Source organism: Carlito syrichta, unplaced genomic scaffold (genome assembly GCF_000164805.1).
Source record: "Carlito syrichta isolate Samal-C Ts95f unplaced genomic scaffold, Tarsius_syrichta-2.0.1 Scaffold310619, whole genome shotgun sequence".
Lineage (NCBI taxonomy): Eukaryota > Metazoa > Chordata > Mammalia > Primates > Tarsiidae > Carlito > Carlito syrichta.
In genome coordinates, this window is record NW_007254715.1 from 279,797 (window position 1) to 306,238 (window position 26,442).

Genomic DNA, 26,442 nt, shown 5'->3' on the forward strand with positions numbered 1-26,442 from the left:
TCCTTAAGAACATAATGGAAATTCTATTAATAAAAATATAGATAACTTACTAAATAATCTGATAATCAGACTGCAAAACACCAGCGAGATTGTAAAGGAGTCATTCCAAAATATTTTCCAAGAACTTTAAACATAGTTTAAAATTCAATTTAGAGAGGAGACATAGGAGAATTTGCCTCCAGAAAGTTGGTGGTAGAGGGAGGTCTCTAAAAGCCTAGTGAGCTAGCTTACTGTAGGTTATTATTAACTTGTCAATCTATCAAAATTAATTGTTTTTAAAATATTCATACTTGGGAAGCTGGAGGCAGTTGACAGAATCAGGATTTTTCAATTCTCCATTGTTTTTCATTCCAAAGGCTCCACAATTTCTAGCAAAAAATTGCCAGTCTTCCCAATATAAGCTGTTCTCCTTCTTCCTTTGAATCCTTATTTCTGTTGGTTGTGGACTAAAGAACTGAATGATAATATAAAACACCTGAAAATGAATAAGTTAATTATTGTAATTAAAGTTTTAAGTTTGACCCATCAGTATAAATCAAACCATGAAACTGTTTGATTCAAATATAATGGCTCACTTCCTCATAATTGTAATTATTAAATATTTATTGGATATCCAGAAACTTCATAGCCCTATAGTAAAAGCAACACATCCTATAATTTTATATCTGTCCCTCTTCTCAAGTATTTTATAAATCAAAATGCAAATTGACATAAAGATATGAACAAAGAACATTACTTCCATGAAATGTCATATACATTCTTCCTAAGTAATTATTTAGAAAAAGCACCTCAATTTTTATTAATCTGTGATACTCAGTAAAAAGATTAGTTTAAATATTTTATAAATATAATTTGATACAGATCTCTAATAAATGAGGATCTGTATATGATCTTTTAGATATTTTTTATTTCATACACTATAATACACTACATTAGTGAGGTTATATTCAATTGCCCAGTTGTCTTGACCGTATAGTAGATTGAATTAAATATGTCCAAGTACTAACTCTCCATACCTGTGAATGTGACCTATGAATGAGATCATCATAGATTTAGGGTCTGTCTTGTAAGAGAAAGAAGAGGGAGAACTGATACCCTCAGAGAAACAAAGAAGAAGGCCATGAGAAAATGGAGACAGAGATTGGAGTTATAGAGCCACTAGAAGCTAGAAGAAGCAAGGAAGAATTCTCCTCTGGAGCTTTTGGAGGGAGTATACCCATATCAACACATTAATTTTGTACTTCTGGTGTTCAGAACTATGAGAAAAATATTTATTTTGTTTTAAGACATAATATTTGTGGTAATTTGTTGCAGAAGTCACAGAAAATTAAAGCAAACCTCATTGTTTCGAATTACCTGATACTGTCCATTTTCCAAATCTACTGAAATAGTTACTCCTTGATTAATCTGAGTAATGTTTGCAAACACATTTGAAACCCACGAAGTACCAACATCATTATCATTGACAAAAGAAAGAGGATGGGCTTCAGGATTCAACCGTAATGCTCTGTTATTGGTTGCATCTTCTGCATCATTAGGAATGCAGTAGCGCTGTACCAAAGGGTGGACCCGCGGGTGGCTGCCAGGGCAGCGGCAATGTGATTGGATGTGCAATCTGAGCAGATCTCCAGAAAAAACTTCCAGAATTTCTCTGTAGGAGTCAAGAAGGAGACTGTAAGGACAAACAGCTTAACAATAATAGAACTTCTGAGCTGTTACAAATGAATATCACCCTTTTAGTGCCTTGATGTGTATCCATTTAACTTTAATAACTGTCTAAACAGAACATAGAATAAAACTTATTTCTGGCCAAATAAACACATTAATTCTTATAAAATGCATATCAGAAATAGCACATTTTTAATGTAAACTTTTTACACAAAAGTCCTTATCTGACTACTAGGATATTTATTTAAATATCATACTATTTTATTCTGTCTGTGATAATATAAAAGGATACTATTGATGCAGATCATTTAGCTTAACACTGAGAGTGAACAATCATGTACTGAAAATAATAATATTATAGATTAGGTCTCAAATTCATTCATAAGAAAGAAGTGAAAAAACAAGCATCATTTTAGTTGCTTCTGTTTTCAGGTGGAAGGACTGAGGCCAAGGCCATTTGTCAATGGTTTCCGGTGACTCATCAGTACAGATTCTGGCATCCTATAATGTTTCAGTGGCTTTTAGATCATGTGGTAGCTGCCAACAGTCAAAGAAGAATGCCAATTCCAGGCAGATATATTTAATTTTTCCATTAAGGGCAATATACTTGTTCTAGACCAGAATTAGTCACTCTATTTATAGGCATTCTTCCACACAGCACCTTCCCAGACATTCAGGTAGGACCATACCAGCAACCAAAGTCTAACTGGAAAGATCAGGCTTCTTTTCTCAGATTCTAGTGGAGCAATGGAAGGATCAGGCAGACTTTCCATTACTACATCACATGAAGAGACTTCTTTTTTAAATCACGTTAATATTTTTCAGTGGATACCAGGTTTTGAAAGGGAACAAAAGTTACTGTCCTGTAAGAATCTTTGATCCCAAGCGAAAAGTTTATTCCCAGAGAATTACTGCAACATTGTCCTTAACATTTTAGACAAGGGTCATCTAAAAGATAGTAAGGCTAATGGCAATAAATCTTACCAATGATGTGCTCCAGTGCTGCCGTACCCTTTTTAAAGGTATCTCTTGATTATATAGACTAGTAATAGAAGAATGTTTATATCGATAATGATCTGTCACTGATCAAGTACCACTTCAAGAACCACGCTTTCAAAATTGCAAAAGCTAGTCTTGACATTTGGAAATTCACCACACTAATCTATATATCCCTTGAAGATATATGAATAAATACTCCTCTTTTTGATGTTGTATAGCAGTAAATAAGATCAACTCATCCATACAACAATTCACTATTAAATAAGTTAGAAAAGAAAGTTCAGATGCCTTCCTAAGCAGATTTCACTTTAACTTTTATGAATAAAATAAAATTTTGTGTGCCTTTAAGAAACCCTAAGAAAGATTTCCTACCTACCCTCAAGATAAGGAAATACTTCATTAAAGCTAGCTTAATTCTATATAATTACTCGTTCACTGGAAATAGAAAAATATATCAAAATAACTTCAAATACTCATTTTTTGTCTCCAAGCCTAATAGCCCCATCTCTTGAGAATCTCCTATAATTCAAAATAATTAATCATTTTCATTGTTCTACATTCTCTGGTATTTCTTAAGTATTAGAAATTACTTCATATAGAATGTTTAAACATATGTATCCCAGATTCTATGAAATTTTCAGAAATTGAGTTATCTCAAATAAAATTCTTTGTAAAGAACATGATCAATTTCATATCACAAGGAGTTACCTGACAGAGTAGCACTAGCGAATAACAACCACAGACTAAGCCAAAGCAAACGCTGTAAACATTAATTAGGTAATGTTTGCCAAATGCTGTAAAGATGAAAAATGTTATAATCGTCATGGTACTTTTATTTAAGTGAATTCAGCAATTATCCATACTCTTCTTAAGGTTTACAATACAACATCTGCTTACCTGTTTGTAAGTGCTACTTGGTATAATCGAAAATCTTGCATTCTTCCAACAAACTGCTCTAAACCTGCAAAATAATACATATGCATGCATAATATGAGAAGTTTTCCATTTACCAAGCAATAGCTGACAAATATTCAAGTGATATTCTTTTGACACTATAAAGGCATAAAATATGTTTATATCTCTGCCCTTTCAACTTCATACAGATCAATCTATATTGTGATAATCCCATACAAATAACAATGATAATCATAGCTATCTCCATACAATGAAGGATTTAAGTCAAAGTGAATATGTTGACCAGTTTATTTATTCACCTAACTCATGGCTTTCTCCAGAAGTCACTTCACAAATCACATTTGTCTCTAGTTTATAAGCCTATAAATCTATCATCTTATCAGTCTTAGATTTGATTTTTCTGTTACCAATTATAATTTCCATAGCATTTTTGTTGCCAAGTAGAGGATTCCTCACTCTCATATCCCACTTGTTCTAGCTCCAAGGTCTGGAATATCTATTTGGGTCCTCCCTAAACTTAGTTTAGTGTCTGATCTAGAACATCTCCAGAAAATAAAGACAAGTTGAAGAACTATTCATGGGTTCTGAGTTTCTCCTCCAAACCAAAAGTATCCTGGTCACTCTCAAAATGGTATTACTTCATGAGATTCATTCTAAGACAACTAGGTTCAAAAATAAGACTAAATTGTATTAGATGACATTTCAAAGCATGTGTAGATATCAGCATTAATCCACATGGCACTATTCTAGGTGTTAGCAAATATTTATTTAGAACTTAGTAAGACCGAGTAAACACAAGAGAGTGGAGATGGAAAAAGTTAAGAAAACTACCACCTCAAAGTTTTTTGTTATATTTTTAATGAAGAGAATTCCTTGGTAAAAAGTAAAATTCTTGCTAGACTTTGAATCAAAGGGACACAAAAGGGGATAGGATATAATGTATAATGTCAACTCAATAATTTACTGTCTTTAAAAATTAAAGCAATGGGTAATTCATCAAATGACCATTTTCCCAATGTGTTTGTTCTTTCAACTATTCTGTATTAATTCTGTCTTGATAGAGTCTTCAAGCGGGTTTGATTTATGTTTGCAGTTGATTCTTGGTGGTGACTTGTAGGAAACTGGGGCAGAGTGAGGATCCATCTGATGAATAAAAGATTGAGAAGAATTAACACACAGGATAGTCTGAGCTCTGAGCTGGTGAAATCAGCAGCAGGAAGAAACTAACGAGCAAAGGGACTTAGGAGCATAAAAACAGCATATGCTTGTGTGTGTGTATGCATAGATGTGTATACATATTATATTTATATTACAAAATATATTTGAAAAAAATAACCAGGAATATTTTACATATAAATATTTCTTCATGTGTATGCATATTCTCAGTGACATATTCTAAAAATATACACTTATAAGCTCTCCCTTTCTGCCCCTCAGTCTCGGGCTTCCAAATGTCACATAAACCTAGGCCCACAAGAAGATGATGCTCTATGCAGACTCCTGCTCTGAATTTCCTGTAGGAAGAGTTCCTCTACTTTATCTGTCTAAAAATGGGCAACTAGGACAAGTACAGGTAATTATTCCTTCAACTGGTATCATAAAAGAAAAACAAAGCAAAACCTACTGGAGCTTTGTAGAAATCTTTAGATCAGCCCAAATTGCTTTAAAAATCATGATTAGTTACAAGAAATAAGAAAACACAGTGTACTGTCCCTTCAGTAAATTGGCCATCTGTGCAATTTGTTTTATAGTAAATTGACCTGGATTCAGGACCTAAAGCTGAAGAAAGTAAGGAATAGTAAAAGGAGGGGCATACCATCTTAAAGGACAGATAGGAAGAGTACATGTGAATGCAGCTAAGTCATGGTGTGCTCATGTGATTTTCTGGGAGGGAGGAAAGACAGACAGAAAAATCACTCCTCATAGCATGAATTTTACTTGGGAGGTAAAATGTAATGCTGTCTGTCAAGAATAAAGGAAGCTAGATCTGCCTCCTGTTTTCCCTTACTTTTACCTATTCCCCCCCCCCTCACATTTTTTACATTATATACTGAGGATCTGCCAACTGAATTTACTTTATTTTTATTTTTAAGTTTTATTTTATTATAGAGATCTGAGGTACATGTGAGGATTAACTACATAAGAAGGTTATATGCAGGTGACGTTTGGGCTTCTAACTGGCCCTCACTCTCCCTGCTAGTGGATCTGGCACTCTTTGTGTTATCACATGCCTTTCACCCTCTTCCCTTCCTCCTTCCCCAGTGACTGCCAATCCCTCCCTTGCACTAATGTGACTATCGTTCAGGGCCCACTTATGTGTGAAAACATGCTATATTCAGTTCTTTGTTTCTGTGATAGATCACTTAGCATGACATTCTCCAACTCCATCCAATTTGTTGAGAAGTCCATAATTTTGTTCTTCTTTATGGTTGCATAATACTCCATTATGTACATGTATCACTTTTTTTTTTCCAGTCCATGTTTTTGCTATTGTGAACAGTGTAGCAATAAACATGCATGTGGAGGTGTCCTTTTTAATAGAATGATTTATGCTCCTCTGGGTGTATTCCCAGGAGAGGGATTGCTGGATCATATCGAAGGTCAATTTTTAGTTCTTTTAGGAATCGCCACACTGCTTTTTATGGAGACTGAATTAGCTTGCATGCCCACAAATAGTATAGAAGCATTCTTTATTCTTCACACTCATGCCAGCATCTGTTGTTTTTTGACCTATTAATAATAGCCTTTCTTACTGGAGTTAGGTGGTATCTCATTGTAGTTTTTATTTGCATTTCTCTGATGATTAGTGAAACTGAGCATTTTTTCACCTGTTGGCTGCTTGTATGTCGTCTCTTGAGAAGTGAAGTGTCTGTTCATGTCCTTTGCCCACTTTTTAATGGGATTCTGTTTTTTTACTTTTACTTCATTTGAGTATCTTATAGATCCTAGATGTTAAGCCTTTGTCAGATATATAATTTGCAAATATTTTTCCCATTCTGTGGGTTGTCTCTTTACTCTCTTGATGGTTTCTTTTACTGTGCAAAAGTTTTTCAGATTGATGAGGTCTTAGCTGTAATGGCTATCACATTTGGGGACTTGGTCAAGAATTTGTTGCCTACTCCAATGTGTATAAGGGTGTTTCCTATGTTTTCTTCTAGGATTCTTATTGTGTGAGGATTTATGTTTAGGTCTTTGATCCATTTTGAGTTGATTTTTGTATACAGTCATAGGGGTCCAGTTTCCTACTTCTGCATGTGGTCAGTCAGTTTTCCCAGCACCATTTGCTAAATATGGTTTTCTTTCCCCAGTGATTGTTATTGGTTGCTTTGCTGAAGATGAGTTGGTTGAAAGACCAAGTTTTTGTTACTGAAGTCTGTGTCCTGTTCCATTGGTCTATCTGCCTATTCTTATGCCAATACCAGGCTGTTTTGGTTACTGTAGCCTCGTAATAAAGTTTAAAACCTGGAAGTGTGATACTTCCCACTTTGTTCCTTTTACTGAGGAATGTCTGGGCTATTTGTGCTCTTTTTTTATTGTACAGACTAAATTTTAAATGCTCCACAACTGTCGAGTTCTCTAAAACCCAACGTTTTGATTTTTCCTCTGCCTCAAATGTTCCTGCCCCACCTCACTGCTTAGTTCTCAGCTTTGAAATATTTTGTGTGGGAAACTTTCTGTGGCCCACCATGGTCCTATGAGCTCCTGTAGCACTGTGCACTACTGCTTCTGTGAGAAGTCACCTGGCTTGTGTTACTTTGTATGGAAGTCCTAGGAAACTAATATAGTCATCATTTCCTATTTTTGCTCATATAATGAGTTATTAAGAGAAAAATTAATTATAACATATACTTTCTGCTATCCAAATTACTTTTTGTATTAAAAATTTGTCTAAAACATTTTCTATAGCATCTCTAAGGAAATATTTTAAATTAAAGAACCCAGGTCATAACAAATGGGATAATCATTCATAATTGTGAAAGACTCACTATAACTGAGCAAGAACAAAAATGAGGACACTGTGATATTGTCAAAGCCTGAATGACAGCTTTCAGTGTCAGAGTGGCTTTATTATTTTATGTATTTATTCATTCACAAATACTTACTGGGAGCCTAGTATGTGCCAGGTACTGTAATGTATATCAGCTAACAAAAAAAAACCCTTGCTCTTATGATGCTTGCATTCAGTCAGATAGATAAATATAATAAATGAGTAATTTATGTAGTATATTAGAATATAATAAATGCTATAAAAAAAGAAGAATTAGAGGAGGTTAGAGAGCATGTCTGAATTTTATTGGAAATGTAACATTCAAGAGAGGTCTCTTTGAGAATGCAGTATTGACAAGGGCTTGGGAGTGAATTATGCATATATCTATGAAGGTGCAACGTGTTCCAGGCAAGCATTAAGGAGTGCCCAGTCCCCTAAAGCAGTATGCTTGGCATGTTAGAGGAAGTACGAAGAGTCAGCATCCCGGAGCAGAATACACAAGGTGGGGTTGGGAGATGCAATTGGAAATTAGGTAAGACAAGGAATGGACTGGGGTTGGGATGGTGGTGAAGGTGCAAACTGTTAAAAGCCTTATAGCCCATTGTAGGAATTTGGTTTTAGTCTGAGTAAAATGGGAAGCCACTGGAGGGTTTTGAGTAGACATGATCAGCGACATGATCTTAGGCTTATTCAAAAGTTCTGAGGGTCAAATGTGTAGTGGCAATGGTAGAAACAAGAGACCAGTTAGGAGGATATTATTGTCATCCAGGTGAAAAATGATGGTAGTTGGACAAGGGTACTGGGGTGGAAGTGTACTTTTCAATGCTGATAAATTAGAATTCACTTTCTATACTTTAATAATAGTTAAAGGGAAGATCTGCTGCAGAGGGATAATGAAATCTATTTTATCATCTATAAAATAAAGGGGTTGGGTTTTATAACCTTTAAAAACCATTTTAAGTTTTAAATTTTGGAGTCTGCAATCACATCTGCTGCTACAGAATTCATATTCAAAGGAATTTTTCTTTAAAAAGAGGAAAGTTTTCTAAAGACCTAGAGTTAATCTGAATCAACCAACCCAAACAAGAGAATTATGGATTGAGAGGAGAATGCTATAAAATATTTCAAGGACAATCATAGGTATGAATTTTATTCATACATTTGCTAGTTGCTAATTTTCAACAACAGATATTCATTGGAATTAACATTCCATAAAAAGATTCTCCTTTGAAAAATATTCACATGGCAAAGATAGGTCTAAATTATATAAATTGATCAAGGAAATAGACATGACTCATACAAGAAAGACCTCATAGTTGTCTGGTCAGAAAATAGACAGGTAATGATTGGAAAGAAGCAGTTCTGCATTACAACTGGGTGGCACAGCATAATTAGTTTAAATGGGCAAACTGTAAGTATATAATATATAAAGCAGAGTAAAAACAGGGCTGCAATAAGACTACATTTTTTAAAAAGTTACATTTTTTAAAAATTGGAAAGAAAAAATAAAATTGCCTTTATATGCAGATAGCTATCTCAGAAAATCCCCATGAATATACACAAAGGTTTTAAAAATAAGAAAATTTAGCAAGTGTGGATGAGAAAAGTTCAATATATACAAATAAATTCAATGTCTATATACTAATGATTAACCAATGGAAAAAATTGTATATGCCACTTATATTAGAAATGAAAACATACAATAATAGTTATCTATTTAACAAACCATGGCAGTGTATATTGGTAGAAACTATAAGTCGTTGATGCAACAAATACTAGGACATCATCAGGAATGGCAGAGTAAAATTCTCTCTGCCATAAAAGCAATGAGAACCCTAGTGAAGAGCGTCAAATCAACATTTTTAGAATTCTGGAAATCAACAGAAAACTTGCAACAATGTGAAGAGTGTTTATTTTTTAAATGACTGAATATTGACAATAGCAATATGTTCTATGGCATTTAACTCCCCATTTTTATACTCCTCTCTGCCACTCAATGGTAGCCTTGAAAATGGATAGTCTGCAAAGTAAAAATCAACAGCCACTGAAAGGTTCAGAATGGAATTGAAGCTCTTTTAAACCCCCAACCTCAGATTATTTTAATGATTTGATCTATCTGGAAGTACCCTAGAAAACTCTAGTAGTAAAGCTTGAATTGACTCAGAGTTTACCCAGTGAAACAGCCTTTACTCTGTTTGTTGAAAATAGTGACAAATGCTTACCAGTGCAGTTGGCCAAGGCAGCAATACCAATAACTCTTGAGGGCAAATAAAAACACTTAAAAGGAGAAAATTGGAAATGCCATGTCTATAAGGTGGGCTTTCCAAAGCTTTGACATATGCCTGGGAATCTACATGGCTAAGCACAAGCAAAGAGCTATGTGTATGCCCAGGCATATGTACATGCTTAACAAAGACCTGAGAAAGAACCTAAGCTCTTACCCCTGCTCTCACCTTAAGGATCTGCACAAGCAAGAAGTGTTGACTAAAGAAGAGTGCTAAATCACTTACTGTTGAAGGCATGCTGCAACAGACATATAGACCCCTCTGTAAAGACTGACAATGATATTCGTTCTGGGCATTTAAGAAATTTTCTGTTTAATTGTTGGCTGACCACTAAGCTAAGCAAAAAAGGACTTCACTGGCCACTTACGAGGAAAAAAAAAACACAGACTTTACAGAACTGGTTCAGGAAAGTCACTAAACAAGCAAACACAATAACAATAACAAATAGCAACAACAACAAATACTGGAAAGGGAAAGAATCTGATTTACAGATTTGCTATATTCTGTATTTAAACTGTCTGTTTTTCAACAGAAAATTATTACATTTTCAAAGACATTCCTATGAAAAATACATAGGAGAGAAAACCAGACAATAGCAACTGGACCAACTGTAAGCCTATACATTAACTTTACTAGACAAACTTTAAATCAACTATTTCAAATATGCTCAAAAACTAAAAAAAAGTATGAGAATAATGCCTCAGCAAATAGAAACTATGAGAAAATAAATAGAAAATCAAAAAAATGAAAAATGTATTAGAGGAGCTCACCAGCAGATCTGAATGGGTAGAAGAATCAGTGAACTGAATATAGGTCAATTGATATTACTTTGTCTGAGGAATAGAAAAAAGAAAGTATGTTGAAAAATTTACAAAGTCCCAGAGATCTATGAGACACCCTCAAGTATACTAACATAAGCATAGGGGGAGTTCCAGAGGAAAGATAAAAGGGTGGAAAGAGTAATTGGAGAAATGGTCATAAAAATCTTCCCAAATTTGATTAAAATCATTAATATACACATCCAAGAAGTTCAACAAACAAGTAGGATAAATTCAAAGAGATTCAAACATGAACACACATTAAAATAAAACTGTTGAAAGACAAAGAGAAAATGCTGAAAGTGGCAAGAGACAGACAGCCCACCTCATACATGAGATTCTCAATAAGATTAACAGTCAGTTTCTCATGAAGAAACAATGGAGTTTAGAAGACAGTGGAATGACATATTAAAAGTGCTGAAAGAAAAAAGACTCAACCAAAATTTTATTTCCAGTAAAACTATCCTTAAAAAATGCAGGATAAATTAAGATATTCTCAGATTTTATCTAAAGATTTTATCATGGCATTGTAGTTTCTCCCGGGGTAAAACTGTTCCACATATCTTAAGACAGAGTGCAAGCAATAAGCAAAGCACTTTCACAAGGAAAGGAGATTGCAAAATTTCTTTTGAAGAAAGCTGAGAGAAAACATTAGGCGAAGGGGAGAAGATGGCAGAATAGCCAGTCTGACTGTTTGAGTCCCTGTGTGTGTGAGTGAATGTTTGGACGAGTCTGCTTGCATGCCTGTGTGTAAGTGGGTATGTGAGAGGCTGATGGGGGGGGGGGGGGACTCAGGAGCAAGTGGCAAAGACTCTCCTGGTGAAGCTGCTGGTGCCACAGCCACTCTCTTTGGACCCTATCACTTCCCAGAGTACAGATGCTGAGTGCCAATTTCTAAAATCAGCAGAGCTTTTCCCAGGAAGAAGCACCAGAGTGTTTGCTGTTCCCACCACCATGGTGCTGGATTGGATGCTGGTAGTGAGGACCATGGAGGGAGCCCAGCAGGGGAACCAGAGCCAGAGTCCTAAGGAAGCAACAGGGAGAGACCACCCCAAGCCTGGACTCACTGCCACAGCCTCCAGCACCAGGTTGGGCTGCAGGGCTCTGCCACTGGGACCTGAGATCCAGAGACTGTGGTACTTGCTGGGAAGGTGCTCTCTCTCCTGACTCCCTTTGTGGCCGGAAGAGCAGCCTGTAGAGAAACTGAGCAGCAACTCTAAAGCCTGGACAGAGAAGTTTTCCAGGGCGGCCTCCTCAAGACAGCAAACCTGTATCTTGAGACTTGGGGGTGATGCCTGCATTGCTTTGGGACTGCTCTTTGTAACTTCAGAGAGCATTACTACCAGTGTACAAGCCCAGGTAGGTAACAGTGGATGCAGAGCCCCAGGAGATCCACTGCCTACCCTAAGCCAGCTGCTGGGTGATAGATACACACAATGGTTCTGACTGAAAAGGAGGCTGGTGAGTGCCTAGCTGACCCACCTCCACCCCTAGCAATGAGTGAAAGAGGTTAGGAGACCAGGGCAGAGGCTGAAGGCCCCATTCCCCTGCCATGAACTGGGAATTGTGACCATGCTGGGAAAGGAAGGAGGAGAGAGCATAAGAGACACTGAGTCAAGCTCTTCCACCATCCCAACCCCTGGTCATGCAGCAGCTATAAATTGTAGGCAGCAGGGTTGAAAATTCTAACATCTTAAGTTTCAACAGTGAAAAGGGAACCTGCAATAACAGACCTACAGTTGCAGAACTCACAAGAGGGAGCTCCTCGTCCAAAGACATGTACTAAAACAGAAAACTCTCTGTCAATGGGTTTTGGTTTGTTTGTGTCTGTCTCTTTTTTCAGCTTTGATTAGTTGTTTGTTTTTTCTTTTCTTTCCTCCTTCTATTTTTCTCTCTTTGTTCTTTCTCCTTTTTTTTTCTTTTTTCTCTCTCTTTCCTCTTCTTTTCCTTTTTTTCTCCTTCCTCCTCTTTTCCCTCTTATACTCTATCTTAGACTCAGGAGTTAGACAAGCAAACCCACTTTAAGATCATATTGTGGTGGAGTCCAAAAGTGAGACTCAGTTGGCCTATTCACCAAATAGCAAGCATTGTGACCCATCAGTAGCTTCTGATTCCTTGCAGCCCTTCCCCCACCCCTTAGTAAGTGCTCAAAAGTATAAAGAGATAGCACAATGCTCTACCCTCTACCCTGTTTCACAAGTGAATAAAGCCAAATACCGATCTCAGGAAAGACAGAAGGTAGAATAAATAAAAAGTGATTGCTTCTCCATTTTCCACTGAGCATCAGAATTAAAGAGAAAGACAAGAGAACTGCTACAAATGAAGAAAACCCAACAAACAATCACTGGTATCCTCCAGAGCCCCAAGAAAGAGTCAGTGCCTGAAAAAAGTTACAAACAATGGCTACCTCTGAGAATGACAGTACCCAGCAGGTACTTACAAGAGTATAGACTTGTTGGATAGAATGAATTAAATTCAAGAAATGCAAGGGTTAAGACTAAATGAAATTGCAGTGGAGGAGGACAGACACAATGAAGCACATTTAGAAATAACAGAAATAAGGAACTCTATCCAAAAATAAATAACAAACTGAAGCACAGGAAGTAGAATTGAACAAACAGAAGAAAGAATCTCAGAGCTGGAGGAACAAAATACGGAATCAACCCAATCTATTAAAAATATAGAAAATAATTTAAGAAGAAAGAAGAAACTCTCCAAGAGATGTGCAATTTTATCAAGAAGTCAAACCTATGTCTGATTGGCCTTCCTGAAGTAGAAAGAGAAAAGGAAAAGCCTTGGAACAAACATTCCATGAGATCATTCAAGAAAATTTTCCTCATTTGGTTAGAGATTTGACTATACAAGAAATTCAGAGAACCCCTGCAGAGATGTGTCACAAGAAAGCCAATCCCTAGACACATAGAAATTTACCTACACACAGTAGGTATAAAAGAAAAAAATCCAAAGGAAAAAAAGACAAAAAGGATTTTCAAAAATCCTATAGGTAGTAAGGAAAAAAAGTCAAACAAACTATCAGGGATGACCAATCAGAATTGCTGTAAACTTGTCTGCAGAAACACTACAGGACAGAAGAAATTGGACTCCAACCTTTAATGTTTTCAAAGATAAACAATTTCACCCAAGAATTTTCTACCCAGCCAAGCTAAGCTTCATCAGCAAAAGAGAACTAAAGCCCTTCCCAGACATCCAGTCTCTAAGAGAATATGCTGCTTCTAGACTAGCTCTATAGGAGGTGCTTAAAAAGGTGGTGCAGTGCACAGAAGAAAAAAGAAACGAAAGAAAGACCACATACTTCATAGGATTAAAAAAAATACAGAAGTGACAGAACATACAACATGCCCACAAAACTGAAAACACACATACATATTAACACAAAAGTTAAGAGAAAACAAAACAGCCTTATAAGAGCCTTACAACAGGGACAAACTCTCATATTTCAATAATCTCATGAATGTGAATGGACTAAATGCACCAATGAAAAGACATAGAATGGCAAACTGGACAAAAAGAATGATCCAACAATTTGTTACCTCCAAGAGGCAAATCTCACCATAAAGGATGCCCACAGACTCAAAGTTAGAGGATGGAAAACAAATTTTCAGGCAAACAGAAAACAAAAGAAGGCAGGAGTCATGATTTTAATATCAGACAAATCAACCTTTAAGCTATCAAAAATTTAAAAAAATACAGAAGACCACTGCATAATGATAAAAGGTTCAATCTATCAACAAGAAATATTCATCTTAAACATATATGCACTCAACACAGGATCACCAGCTTTTAAAAAGCAGCTACTAGGTAAACTAAAAATATAAATATTGACTCTAACACTCTCATAGTTGGGGTATTAATTACCCTACTAACAGCTCTAAATAGATAATTGAGCCAGAAAAAAAATCAACAGAGAGACCTGGAATCTCAACTTGATGCTTAAACAAATGGACTTAACAGACACCTACAGAACATTCCACCCAACAACCACAGAATATACATTCTACTCATCACCATATGGAATATACTTCAAGATCAACCACATCATCGGCCATTAATCAAGCATAAACAAATGTCATAAGATTGAAATACTATCATGCATCTTGTCGTACCACAGTGGAATAAAAATAAATATTACCATCAGCAAAATTTCCCCAAAACCAACAAAAGCATAGACACTAAACAGCTGATGCTGAACAACTCCTGGGTCAACACAGAAGTCAAAACAGAAATTAAAAGTTTCCTGGAAATAAATGAAAATGAAGAAACACCTTGCCAAAACCTCTGGGATGCCATGAAAACAGTTCTAAGAGGGTAATTTGTAACTCTACAAACACATATCAAGAAAATAAGATCACAAGTTAACAGACTATCAAATCACCTAAGGGAGCTGGAAAGGCAAGACCACCAAAACCCTAACTTGAGCAGAAAAATCCAGATCATCAAAGTAAAAGCCCAAATATGGTATATAGAATACAAAAATATTTTTTAAAAAATCAACAAAACTAAAGACTGGCCCTTTGAAAGGATAAACAAGATAGATAAACCCCTAGACAGGATGACCAAGAAAAAAGCGGAAAAGTCCAAAAAAACACAATCAGAAAGGCAAAAGATCAAGTCACAAGTGACCCAAAAGAAATACAAAAAATTGTCAGAGATTACCATGCATACCTGTACAGAAACAAACTTGATAACCTAAATGAAATGGAGAACATTCTAACATCACACAAACGCCCAAGGTTGAAATAAAAAGAAATTGAGACTATAAATAAACCAATAACAACCAGATATTGACTCCTTCATAAGAAAGCTATTTACAAGGAAAAAAAAACCCTGAACCAGATGGCTTCACAGTGGAATTCTACAAAACACGCAAGGAGGAGCTGATACCAATCCTATTCAAAGTATTCCCAGGCAATTGAGAAAGGTGGAACTCTCTCCAAATCATTTTATGAAATTACAATCATGTTGACACCCAAACCAGATAAAAATCCAACAACGAAAGAGAACTACAGATCAATATCCCAGATGAACATAGATGCAAAATTATCAGCAAGAGTCTACCAAATTGCTTCCAACAACACATCACAAAAATCATCCACCATGACAAGTAGGTTTCATCTCTGGGATGCAGGACTGGATCAATATTCATGAGACCATAGATATAATTCAATACATCAACAGATGTAAAAATAAGAAACACATGATTATATCATTAGATGCAGAGAAAACTTTTGATAAAATTCAGCATCTCTTCTTGATAAACCCCCTTGAACACCTAGGCATAGAGGGAACACACTTCAAAATAGTAAGAGTCATCTATAATAAACACACAGCCAACATATAGCTAAATGGACAGAAATTGGAAGCATTTCCCAGGAAAACCAAAACAAGACAAAGCTGCCCGCTTTCACCCCTCCTGTTCAACATAGTGTTGGTAGTGCTAGCTAGAGCAATCACACAAAAGAAAGAAATCAAAGGTATCCAAATAGGAAAAGAGGAAGATAAGTTATACATTTTTGCTGATGATATGATCCTATAACTTGAAAATCTAAGAGAATCTGTCAAAAACCTCCTTGCCCTGATAAAGGACTTTGGCAAAGTCTCAGCATACAAAATAAATATGCAAAAGGCAGTTGCATTCTTAGACAACAACAATAAATAAGTAGAGATACAAATAAAAAGCACAATCTGATTCACAATAGTCACAAAAAATAATAATAAAATGAAATACCTCAGCACCTTCCTAACCAGAGAAGTAAAGACCTTTACAACAAAAACTACACAACATTGCTCAAAGAAATTAAAAAAAAAAAAAAAAAGGAAAAATATTCCATGCTCATGGATTGGAAGAATAAACTTTGTTAAGGTGTACATTCTACCAAAGGTAATCTACAGATTCAACACAATACCAATTAAATAACCAACATCATTCTTCTCAGATCTGGAATCAACAATATAGAAATTCATATGGAAACATAAATGGCCAAATTAGCCAAAACAATCCTCAGCAAAAGAAACAAAGTAGGAGGTATCACACTTCTAGACTTTAAACTTTATTACAAGGCAACAATAATCAAAACAACCTGGTATTGCTTCAAGAACAGGCATATAGACCAATGGAACAGGACAGAGATTCCAGAAACAAAACCTCAATTTCTCAACCAACTCATCTTATACAAAGTTCTCCCCAACAACCACTGGGGAGAGGAGAACCTATTCAGTAAATGGTGCTGGGAAAACTGGCTGACCACATGTAGAAGACTGAAACAGGACTCCTATCTATCATCATCTCTAAATAGATTAAAGACTCAAATATAAAACCTCAGACTATAAGAATCTTAGAAAATGCAGGAGACATCTTTATGGAAATTGGACTAGGCAAACAATTCCAGATCAAAACCCCAAATGCCCATGCAATAAGAGAAAAGATAGACAAGTGGGAACTCATTAAACTAAAAATCTTCTGTAAAATGCATGGAACCTTCAAGAGAGTGGGAAGACAGCCCGCAGAATGGGGAAAAATATTTGCCAACTGTATGTCTGACAAAGGCATAACATCCAGGATCTACATGAAACTCAAATGTGCCAAAAGAAAAAAAAAACAGCCCTATTAAAAAGTGGGCAAAAGATATGAATAGATACTTCTTAGAAGACATATGAGCAGCCAAGAGATGCAGGAAAACATGCTCAGTCTTACTAATCATCAGAGAAATGCAAATCAAAACCACACAGAGACCAACTGGGCTCAGTAGCTCAGCCTGTAATCCCGCGCCTTTGGGAGGCTGAGGTGAGTGGATTGTCTGAGCCCGCAGGTTCGAGACCTGCCTGGGCAGCGAGACCTCATCTCTAAAATAAATCAAAAAATCATCCGGGCGTGGTACCGCACGTCTGTAATTCCGGCTACTTGGAAGGCTGAGGCGGAAGGATCGCCGGAGCCCACCAGGTCGAGGCTGCAGTGGCCGGGAGCAGCCACTGCACTCCATTCTGGGCGACAGAGTCAGACTCCAACTCAAAAACAAAAACAAACAAACAAAAAACACACACACACACAGGGATACCATCTAACTCCAGTAAGAACGGCCATCATCAATAACTCAAAAAACAACAGGTGCTGGAGAGAATGTGGGGAAAAGGAAACACTTCTATACTGCTGGTGGGAATGTAAACTAGTACAATCTCTGTGGAAAATAGTGTGACAATTCCTAATAGATCCAAAAATCAATCTTCCACATAACCCAGCAATCCCCCTTCTGGGAATATGCCCAGAGGAACTCAAATCATTCTGTAAAAAAGATACCTGCACATTCATGTTTACTGCAGCATTATTCATAATAGCAAAAACATGGAACCAAATGTGCCACCCATCGAAATGGCCAGGATTTTTAAAAATGTGGTACATATACATGATGGAATATTACACAGCCATAAAGAAGGACAAAATTATGGATGTCACAGCAGCTTGGATGGATTTAGAGTCTATAATATTCAGGATCTATCACAGAAACAAAGAACTGAGAACCACATTTTCTCATTAATAAGCGGACACTGAGCCGGGCTCGGTGGCTCAACCTGTAATACCGCGCCTTTGGGAGGCTGAGGTGAGTTGATTGCCTGAGCCCACGGGTTCAAGACCTGCCTGGGCAGGCGAGACCTCATCTCTACAATAAATCAAAAGTTAGCCGGGTGTGGTAGTGCACGCCTGTAGTTCCAGCTACTTGGAAGGCTGAGGCAGAAGGATCGCTGGAGCCCAGCAGGTTGAGGCTGCGGTGGCCGGAAGCGGCCACTGCACTCCAGTCTGGGCGACAGAGTGAGACTCCAACTCAAAAAAAATAAAAATAAGCGGACACTGAACATTTATCATTATACTATAAGAAAGAAATTGGCAGCAGCGGGAAACTGCCAGGGGTGGGAGGAGCACATAACATCAATAAGGGTACCTGAACTCAAACTAGGCAAAGTGGGGACTAAAGGGAGGCCCAAACTTTACCTGTACTATGATCACTTATATACCTAATCCTCAATTGTATCCCACATCTTTGATTTAAAAAAAAAAAAGATTTTATCACTAGCAGACCTCCTCTACAAGAAATACTAAAAGAAGTCCTTTGGGCTGAAATGAAATTATTAGACCATAAACTTAATCCACATGAAAAAATAAACAGCTTCTATAAATGTAATTACATAAACTAATATAAGAGAGTACAGATGTCTTTTTATTTGTAATTCTTTTTCTCTTTCTATGTTTTAGAAGATAACTTTATAAAGTAATAATCATAATCTGTTTCAGTGAGCATTCAATATATAAAAGAACTAATTCGTATGACAATAACAGCACAAAAGAAGGCAGAGGAAACAAAAACTATAACAGTTTTGCAAAGTTTTGTGTACTATTAGTATTGAGCCGGTATTAATTTGAACTATATTTTTATGTTATTTCTTGCAATACCCTAGACAAAAACTAAGTAAAAGTTATGACAGGGGTATAAAATTGGTATAGTAGAAAATATCTATTTAACACAAAAAAAAAACAATTATGAAGGAATAAACAAAAAGGACAATAAACATATAGAAAACAAAGTGACATCGAAAGTATCTTCTCAGTAATTATGTTAAATGTAAATAGTTTCAGCACTTCAAATAGTAGATATTGAAAGACTAGAAAAGCAAACAAACACACCCCACTTATATGCTTACTACAAGAGACAAACTCTACATTCAAAGAAACAAATAGGTTGAATGAGATACCACCTAACCCCAGTAAGTATGGCCATTATTAATAAAACAAACAACAACAGATGCTAGAAAGGATGTAGAGAAAAAGGAACACTTCTACACTGCTGGTGGGAATGCAAACCAGTGCAACCTCTTTGAAAGACAGTGTGGCAATTTGTGAAAGAACTAGAAATTGACCTTCCATATGACCCTGCAATCCCCTTACTGGGAATATACCTGGATGAACTCAAATCATTCTACAAAAAAGATACCTGCACACACATGCTTATTGCAGCACTATTCACAATAGCAAAAAACATGGAACCAACCATGCTGCCCATCAAAACAGGATAAAAAAAACACACAATGGAATATTATGCAGCCATAAAGAAGGACAAATATATGGACCCTGCAGCAACTTGAATGAATTTAGTCTATCATACTCAGTGATCTATCACAGAAACAAAGAACAGAGTACTATATGTTCTCACTCATAAGCGGACCCTTAACAATTAACGTAATACTTTAAGAAAGGGATTGGCAGTAGCAGGATACTACCGGGTTGGAGGTGGCAGGAGGACACAACATCAATAAGGGCACTTGATGTCAAACCATGCAAAGTAGGGACCAAAGGGAGGCCCAAACGTTATCTGTTGGATAACCACTTGTATACCTAATCCTGAATTGTACCCTACATCTTTAAAATAAAAAAAAATAAAAACAGTTCAAAAAAGATGAAAAAACATATATATCACACAAAGTAATCAGAAAAGAGGCTGAGTTGCTATACCAACATCAGACATAATAGACGTTAATACAAAAATTGTTGCTAGAGACAAGAAAGACATTTTAAGATGCCAATCTATCAAGAAGATAAAACAATCATAAACATATATGTATCTAACGACAGTAAAAACTACAAAAACTCACAGATTTAAAAGCAAAATAGACAATTTAACAACAATACTGAAGACTCAGGTTTTCACTCACGAAGATAGTAATTAGGTGGAAGATAAATAAAGAGACAGAAGATTTGAACAACTTTATAAACAAATTGGACTTAATAGACATCTACAGAACACTCCATCCAACAATAGCAGAATACACTCTTCTCAAGCACATCTGAAACATTCTCCAGGACAAACCATATGTTAGGCCATAAAATAAAAAATTAAAATCATTTATGTTCTTGGATCACACTAGAATGAAATTAGAAGTCAGTAACAGACGGAAATTTATAAAATTAACAAATGTGTCAAAATTAAAGAACACATCCCTGAAAACCAATGGTCAAAGAAGAAATATGAAAATTGAAAAGTCTTCTGAGATTCATGAAAATGAACACAATATATATCATACCTTGTGGAATTTAAGGGAAGTAGTGTTTAAAGAGATATCTATAGCTATAAAAACCTATATTTAAAACTGATTTTATCAAATCAATAACTTCATTTTCTACCTTAAGAAACTAGAAAAATCAGAGCAAACTAAACCTAAAGAAACCAGAAGGATGACCATTAAAAATAATGAAGTAGACGTAAAGAATAGGAAAGCAGGAAAACCAACAAAAGGTGGTTTTTGGAAATGATCAACAAATTTGACAAAGCTATTCAGCTAGACTGACCAAGAAAAGATTCAAATTTTCAAAATCATAAATAAAGGAGAAAAAATTTATGCTGACTTTACAGATATGAAAAGGATTATAAGGATTCCTATGAAAAACTGTGTGCCAAAAATTAGATTAAATGGGCAAATTCCTATAAATACATAAACTTCTGAAGCTGAATTTGAAAAGAAATTGACAGGCGTAATAGATTATAACAAGTAAAGAGATTAAACTAGCAATTTTTACAATTTCCACGAAGAAAATTCCAGAATCCAATGCTTTTAATGGTAAATTCTACTAAACATTTAAAAAATGAGTAGCACAAATTCTTCACATGCTTTTCCAAAAAAAGAGAAAGAAATACTCCCCAAATTATTCTATGAAACCAATATTATCCTAACACCAAAAAACCAAAGACATCTCAAGAAAACTATAGACCAATATGCCTTATGAATATAGATGCAAAAATATAACAAAACTCTAGTGAACTAAATACAGGACTATAAAAAATATTACATAAGTGGGTAGAATTTATCACAAAGATAAAAGGCTGCTTTAACATATGAAAATTAATTTAGTGATATACAATATTGATAATATACTCATGGTCATCTCAATAGATGCATTTTTTTAATTTCAATGCTGGTTCAAGATAAAAGCAAGCAACTAACTCTGAAAGAAAGAACTTTCTCATCTGTGAAAGGGGATCTGTGAAAAATCAACAGATAATATCATACATAATGATGAAAGACTAAATGCTTTCTCCCTAACATCAGGAACAAGCTAACAATGTCTACTTTTGCCACTTCTATTCAACATTTTTTTGGAGTTACTAGCCAGGGTAATTAGGCAATAAAAAAATAAAAAATATCCATAATGAAAAAGTAGAAGAAAACGATCTTTTGTATATAAAAAATCCCAAGGAATCAATTAAAATATAGAACTAATAAATGAGTTCAGCAAAGTTACAATATCAATATATAAAAATCAATTATTTATCTGTACAGAAGCAATGAAAAATCTGAAAATAAAATCATATAAGATCTACTGTATTTTGACAAAGTAGTAAAGACAAATAGAAAAGGTACAATCTTCTGGTTTTGGACTATTAGATATCTTTTTTTTTTTAAGTAGCTCAAGCCATATCATGAACTTATACAAAATTTAAATTCAATAAGGAAAATAGAACTAACTTAATACTATAATATATCTAGGACAAATAGGAAATTTTTTTGTGACCTTGACTTTGACAAAGATTTCTTAGATGCAACAACATGAATACAATCATACAGAAATCACACAATCCTACACATATTTGTGGTATTGAATTGAGTAACCTTGACATATTTCTTTAGGAAAACCTCTGATGAATTGATCCAGATTTTCTTAGGAACACGGTGGAAGTTGAAAGAGTTGAGCAGTCTATGAGCACCAAATGTCTACCATCCACAGTCCTGAGCAATAGCAACCAGAAATATTAGAACAAAATGTCCAGAAATAGCAGCTAGAGACAAATCTTAGAATATACGCAAAAATATTCTTCACCTTTACGTATTTTAGTGGAAAAATGTAGTTTATAAATGTGTCTTGATATTAATGATGATGACAAAGACAGCTAATAATTATTGCATATAAGTAGCAGCCCTGTTCCAAGTGCTTTATGTATATTGTCTTGTTTAATACTTCCAAGAACACTATTGTAAGATATTATTTTTATCCTAATTTTACAAATGAGGAAGCTGAAACATTAATAAACTTGCCCAAGGTAAAACAGGTCATACAACAGAGAGTCTGGACATGTTCTCAAAGACATAGGAGAAAGGAAAACCACAGGCCCAATCACACTTGTAATCATAGATGCAAAAACAGTATATTAACAAATTAAATCTGCCAGGTTGTGAAAAATATATCATATTCATATAGAAAACCCTGCACTATTAGAAATAGATGGAAAATTTTTAAGGTGATACAGCAACCATCTTATTTAAAGAAAAAATGTCACAGCATTTCCACTAATGTAATAATGAATTAAGGATGCTTGCTCTCATTGTTTTTTTTTTCAGTGTTGTTAAGGGAACATCTAGACCTAACAATTAGACAAAGAAAACCAATAAAAAGTATAAAATTAAAATAAATACATATATTATTTGCAAACAAAATGACTTTCTTCACAGAAAACTCAAATTATTCTATAGTCAAACTGTTAATATTAATGAATTCCAAAATGGTGTAAGAAAGAATGAAGCCGGGCTCAGTGGCTCAGCCTGTAATCCTGCGCCTTTAGGAGGCTGAGATGAGTGGATTGCCTTAGCCCGGGGGTTTGAGACCTGCCTGGGCAGCAAAACCTCATCTCTACAATAAATCAAAAAATCAGCCGGGCGTGGTAGCGCATGCTTGTAATTCCAGCTACTCGGAAGACTGAGGTGGAAGGATAGCGGAGCCCAGCAGGTCGAGGCTGTGGTGTCCGGGAGCGGCCACTGCACTCCAGTCTGGGCGACAGAGTGAGACTCCTACTCAAAAAAAAAAAAAAAAGAAAAGAAAAAGAAAGAAGAATGATATATAAAGATCCATCATTTTTCTTTATAGCAGCAACAAATATAAAATGAAATAGATAATATGTGCAATATTATAAAAGATAATATTTACAATATCACCCAAACCTTGAGACACCTAGGAATAGATTGATTATTTATTTATTTATTTATTTATTTATTTATTTATTGGGGAGGGGGTCAGGGTTTCACTCTGTCACCCAGTCTTAAGTGCCTTGGCATGATCACTGCTCACTATAGCCTTGACCTACTACTGGGCTCCGGTGATCTTTCTACTTCAGCCTCCCAAGTAACTGGGACTACATGCATGCAATACCACACCCAGCTAATATTTTGAGTTTTGTAGAGATGAGGTCTAGTTACATTACCCAGGCCTGTCTCATATTCCTGGGCTCAGGCAATCCTCCTGCCTTGCTTCCTAAAATGCTGGGATCACAGACATGAGCCACTGCACACAGCCAATCTTAGGAATAAATATAACAAAAGGCAAGAATGTCTCGTTTGCAGAAATTTATTAAAAGACATAAAAGAAGAACTAAATAAATAGAATTCTATGCCGTAATTATGGAGGAAAAATATCAATATGATAATAATACAAATTATTTCTAAAATGTTATATCAATTTAATTCAATTCCAATATAAAAATCTCAAAAAGTATTTTCATATAAGCTGATTCTAAAATTCATTTGGAGGAGTAAGATCTAAGAATATTCATGTCGAAGACTAGTAGGAAGAATCTCACATTGTAAGATACCAAAAGTTAATCAAATGCTATAGCTTTTGGCAAGAAGTTAATCAAATTGACCTCTGAAACAAGATGTTAAACACACTATCATAAAATTGAAGTTTGAGATACAATAGAGGTGGCTTTAATGATCAGCAAGAAAATAATGGGTATTCAATAAAAATCAGTGAGACAAGAATATGCCAATAAAAATAAGTTAAATTAAATATCTATCTCACGTATAATACAAAAATTAATTTCAGGAAAATATACATATATATGACTGACATTAGGATAAAAAAGAATTTCTTAAGCAAGAAATAAAAATATATGAACAATAAAAGAAGTGATTGATTTATTTGCCAATGTTAAAATTCAAAACTCCTGTGTGACAGAAGAAAAGTATAAAAATACCAAAAGTCAAGCCATTGTAAGAAATATTTTTGTAATTAACATTCAATCAAAATAACTGATTAAAACATTTCAACGTATATGTTAAATAAAGTCTTACCAGGACTGGGAAAAAAAAAAAAAAAAAAAAAACATTTCAACGTGCATTATAAGCATAACTTTTACAGATAAAAAAGAGAATGCAATGGAAAATTTAACAAATGGTATACTGGAACAAAAAATTCACAGAAAAGAAAACTTGAATGCCAAATAAACATATTTTTTCAGTTTTTACTAGTTATTAAAGAGGTTAGAATTAAAACAAAAATAATAAAATAAGGGACTATTTTATATTCGTGATTTTGGCAAAAATATTTAACAAAATATGTTGATGATAACACAGGCAAATGGGTTGCTTGTTTGTTGCAGTGGAAATGCATGTTAACTCAATCACTTTAGAAAACAGTTTGGCAATATAGCAAAGTGGAAGATAACAATAGGTTAGGAGCCTACAATACTTTCATCGTGTCTTTTCTACAGAAATTCACACAAATGCACAAAAGGAGACACTTACAAAATGTTAGTTGCAGAATTTTATAAATTATAGAAAGAGAAAATCTAACACCACATGAAAATAGATAATCTATACTTTCTTCATAAAATGTAATATTCAATAGACATGCTAAAATGAATGAATTAGATATCAAAATGAGGAATCCTCAAAAACAATTTATATGAAAAAGACAAGTTGAAAATATACTACATTTTATATACATGAAAACACATATATAAAAGTCAACAGAAAGATAATAGCACGTACTATTATTTAGAGATACTTACATATTAAGTTAAACTATTTGAAATAGCTAATATTTGACCATTTTTAACCTACAAGAATGGCAATTTTATACAATTTAACATAACAATAAAAGTAATAAAGACACACATGAGAATGATAAATGTAAATGCAGAACGGAGGGGAGGATATTTATGCATTTTTAAAATTATTTTAAAGCATTTTGAAATTTCAAAGACACAAGTGTCCTAGAAAAATCACTGTTGTGAAAAAATGGGTGTTACTATAAATGCTAGGCTTAAATAAATAGTAATAGAAACAAATCAACTTATAAACACTAGCTGTGTGTCCTTGAAGACTAAAGAAAAATAAAATTTGAAGTAGAGGTAAAGTAATAATTGACATAGATTTTTTAAATGGAGACAGTCACTCATAGTTTATAAAGAACTAAAGATAATTTCTAGTTAAATTTTTAGAAAAAATCTAGTATGATATCAAAGTAATAATCCTCATTATTGAAAATAATGATTCTGAAAGTCGAAGCATTTTGACAAAACCATTAATAAACTCATACATGTAAGAAACAAACTCTCAATGAGGTACAATAAAAACAAATCTGTGTCCCTTCAACCAAGACTTAAGTAATGACCTTCCATTATTTTTATAAAGAATTCAAATCCAAATTCAAATTATACATGATGGGGTCAGGTTGATTATCTGATCTCTATTTATTTTAGTGTGACACTAAGGAGAACATTTTCTTTTGAAACAAATTTTCAAAAGAAATAATGAAGTCTAAAATTTCAAAATATGATGTCTCTAGAATGGAGAGACAAAGGAGTTTACTTGTTTATTTTTAATGCTCACTACAGTAAGGGCTTAACGCCAAAAAAAAAAAAAAGTACATTGTGATCTTTGGTTTTGTTATTGTCGTTGTTAATATTTTTAGGCATCAATAGCAAAAAATAAATAT

At 34.8% G+C, this 26,442-nt stretch overlaps 1 protein-coding gene across 1 annotated transcript in view; it reads right to left on the reverse strand.

The window, feature by feature from the left end:
• LOC103270873 (usherin-like) overlaps positions 1-26,442 on the reverse strand; it is a 248,790-nt gene that overhangs the window by 149,701 nt on the left and 72,647 nt on the right. Inside the window, exons 5-7 of the mRNA XM_008068382.1 lie at positions 3,565-3,628; positions 1,357-1,651; positions 291-475 (exon numbers count right to left, since the gene is read on the reverse strand). Coding sequence (XP_008066573.1) covers positions 291-475; positions 1,357-1,651; positions 3,565-3,628 — 544 coding nt within the window. The remainder of the gene's footprint in view (positions 1-290; positions 476-1,356; positions 1,652-3,564; positions 3,629-26,442) is intronic.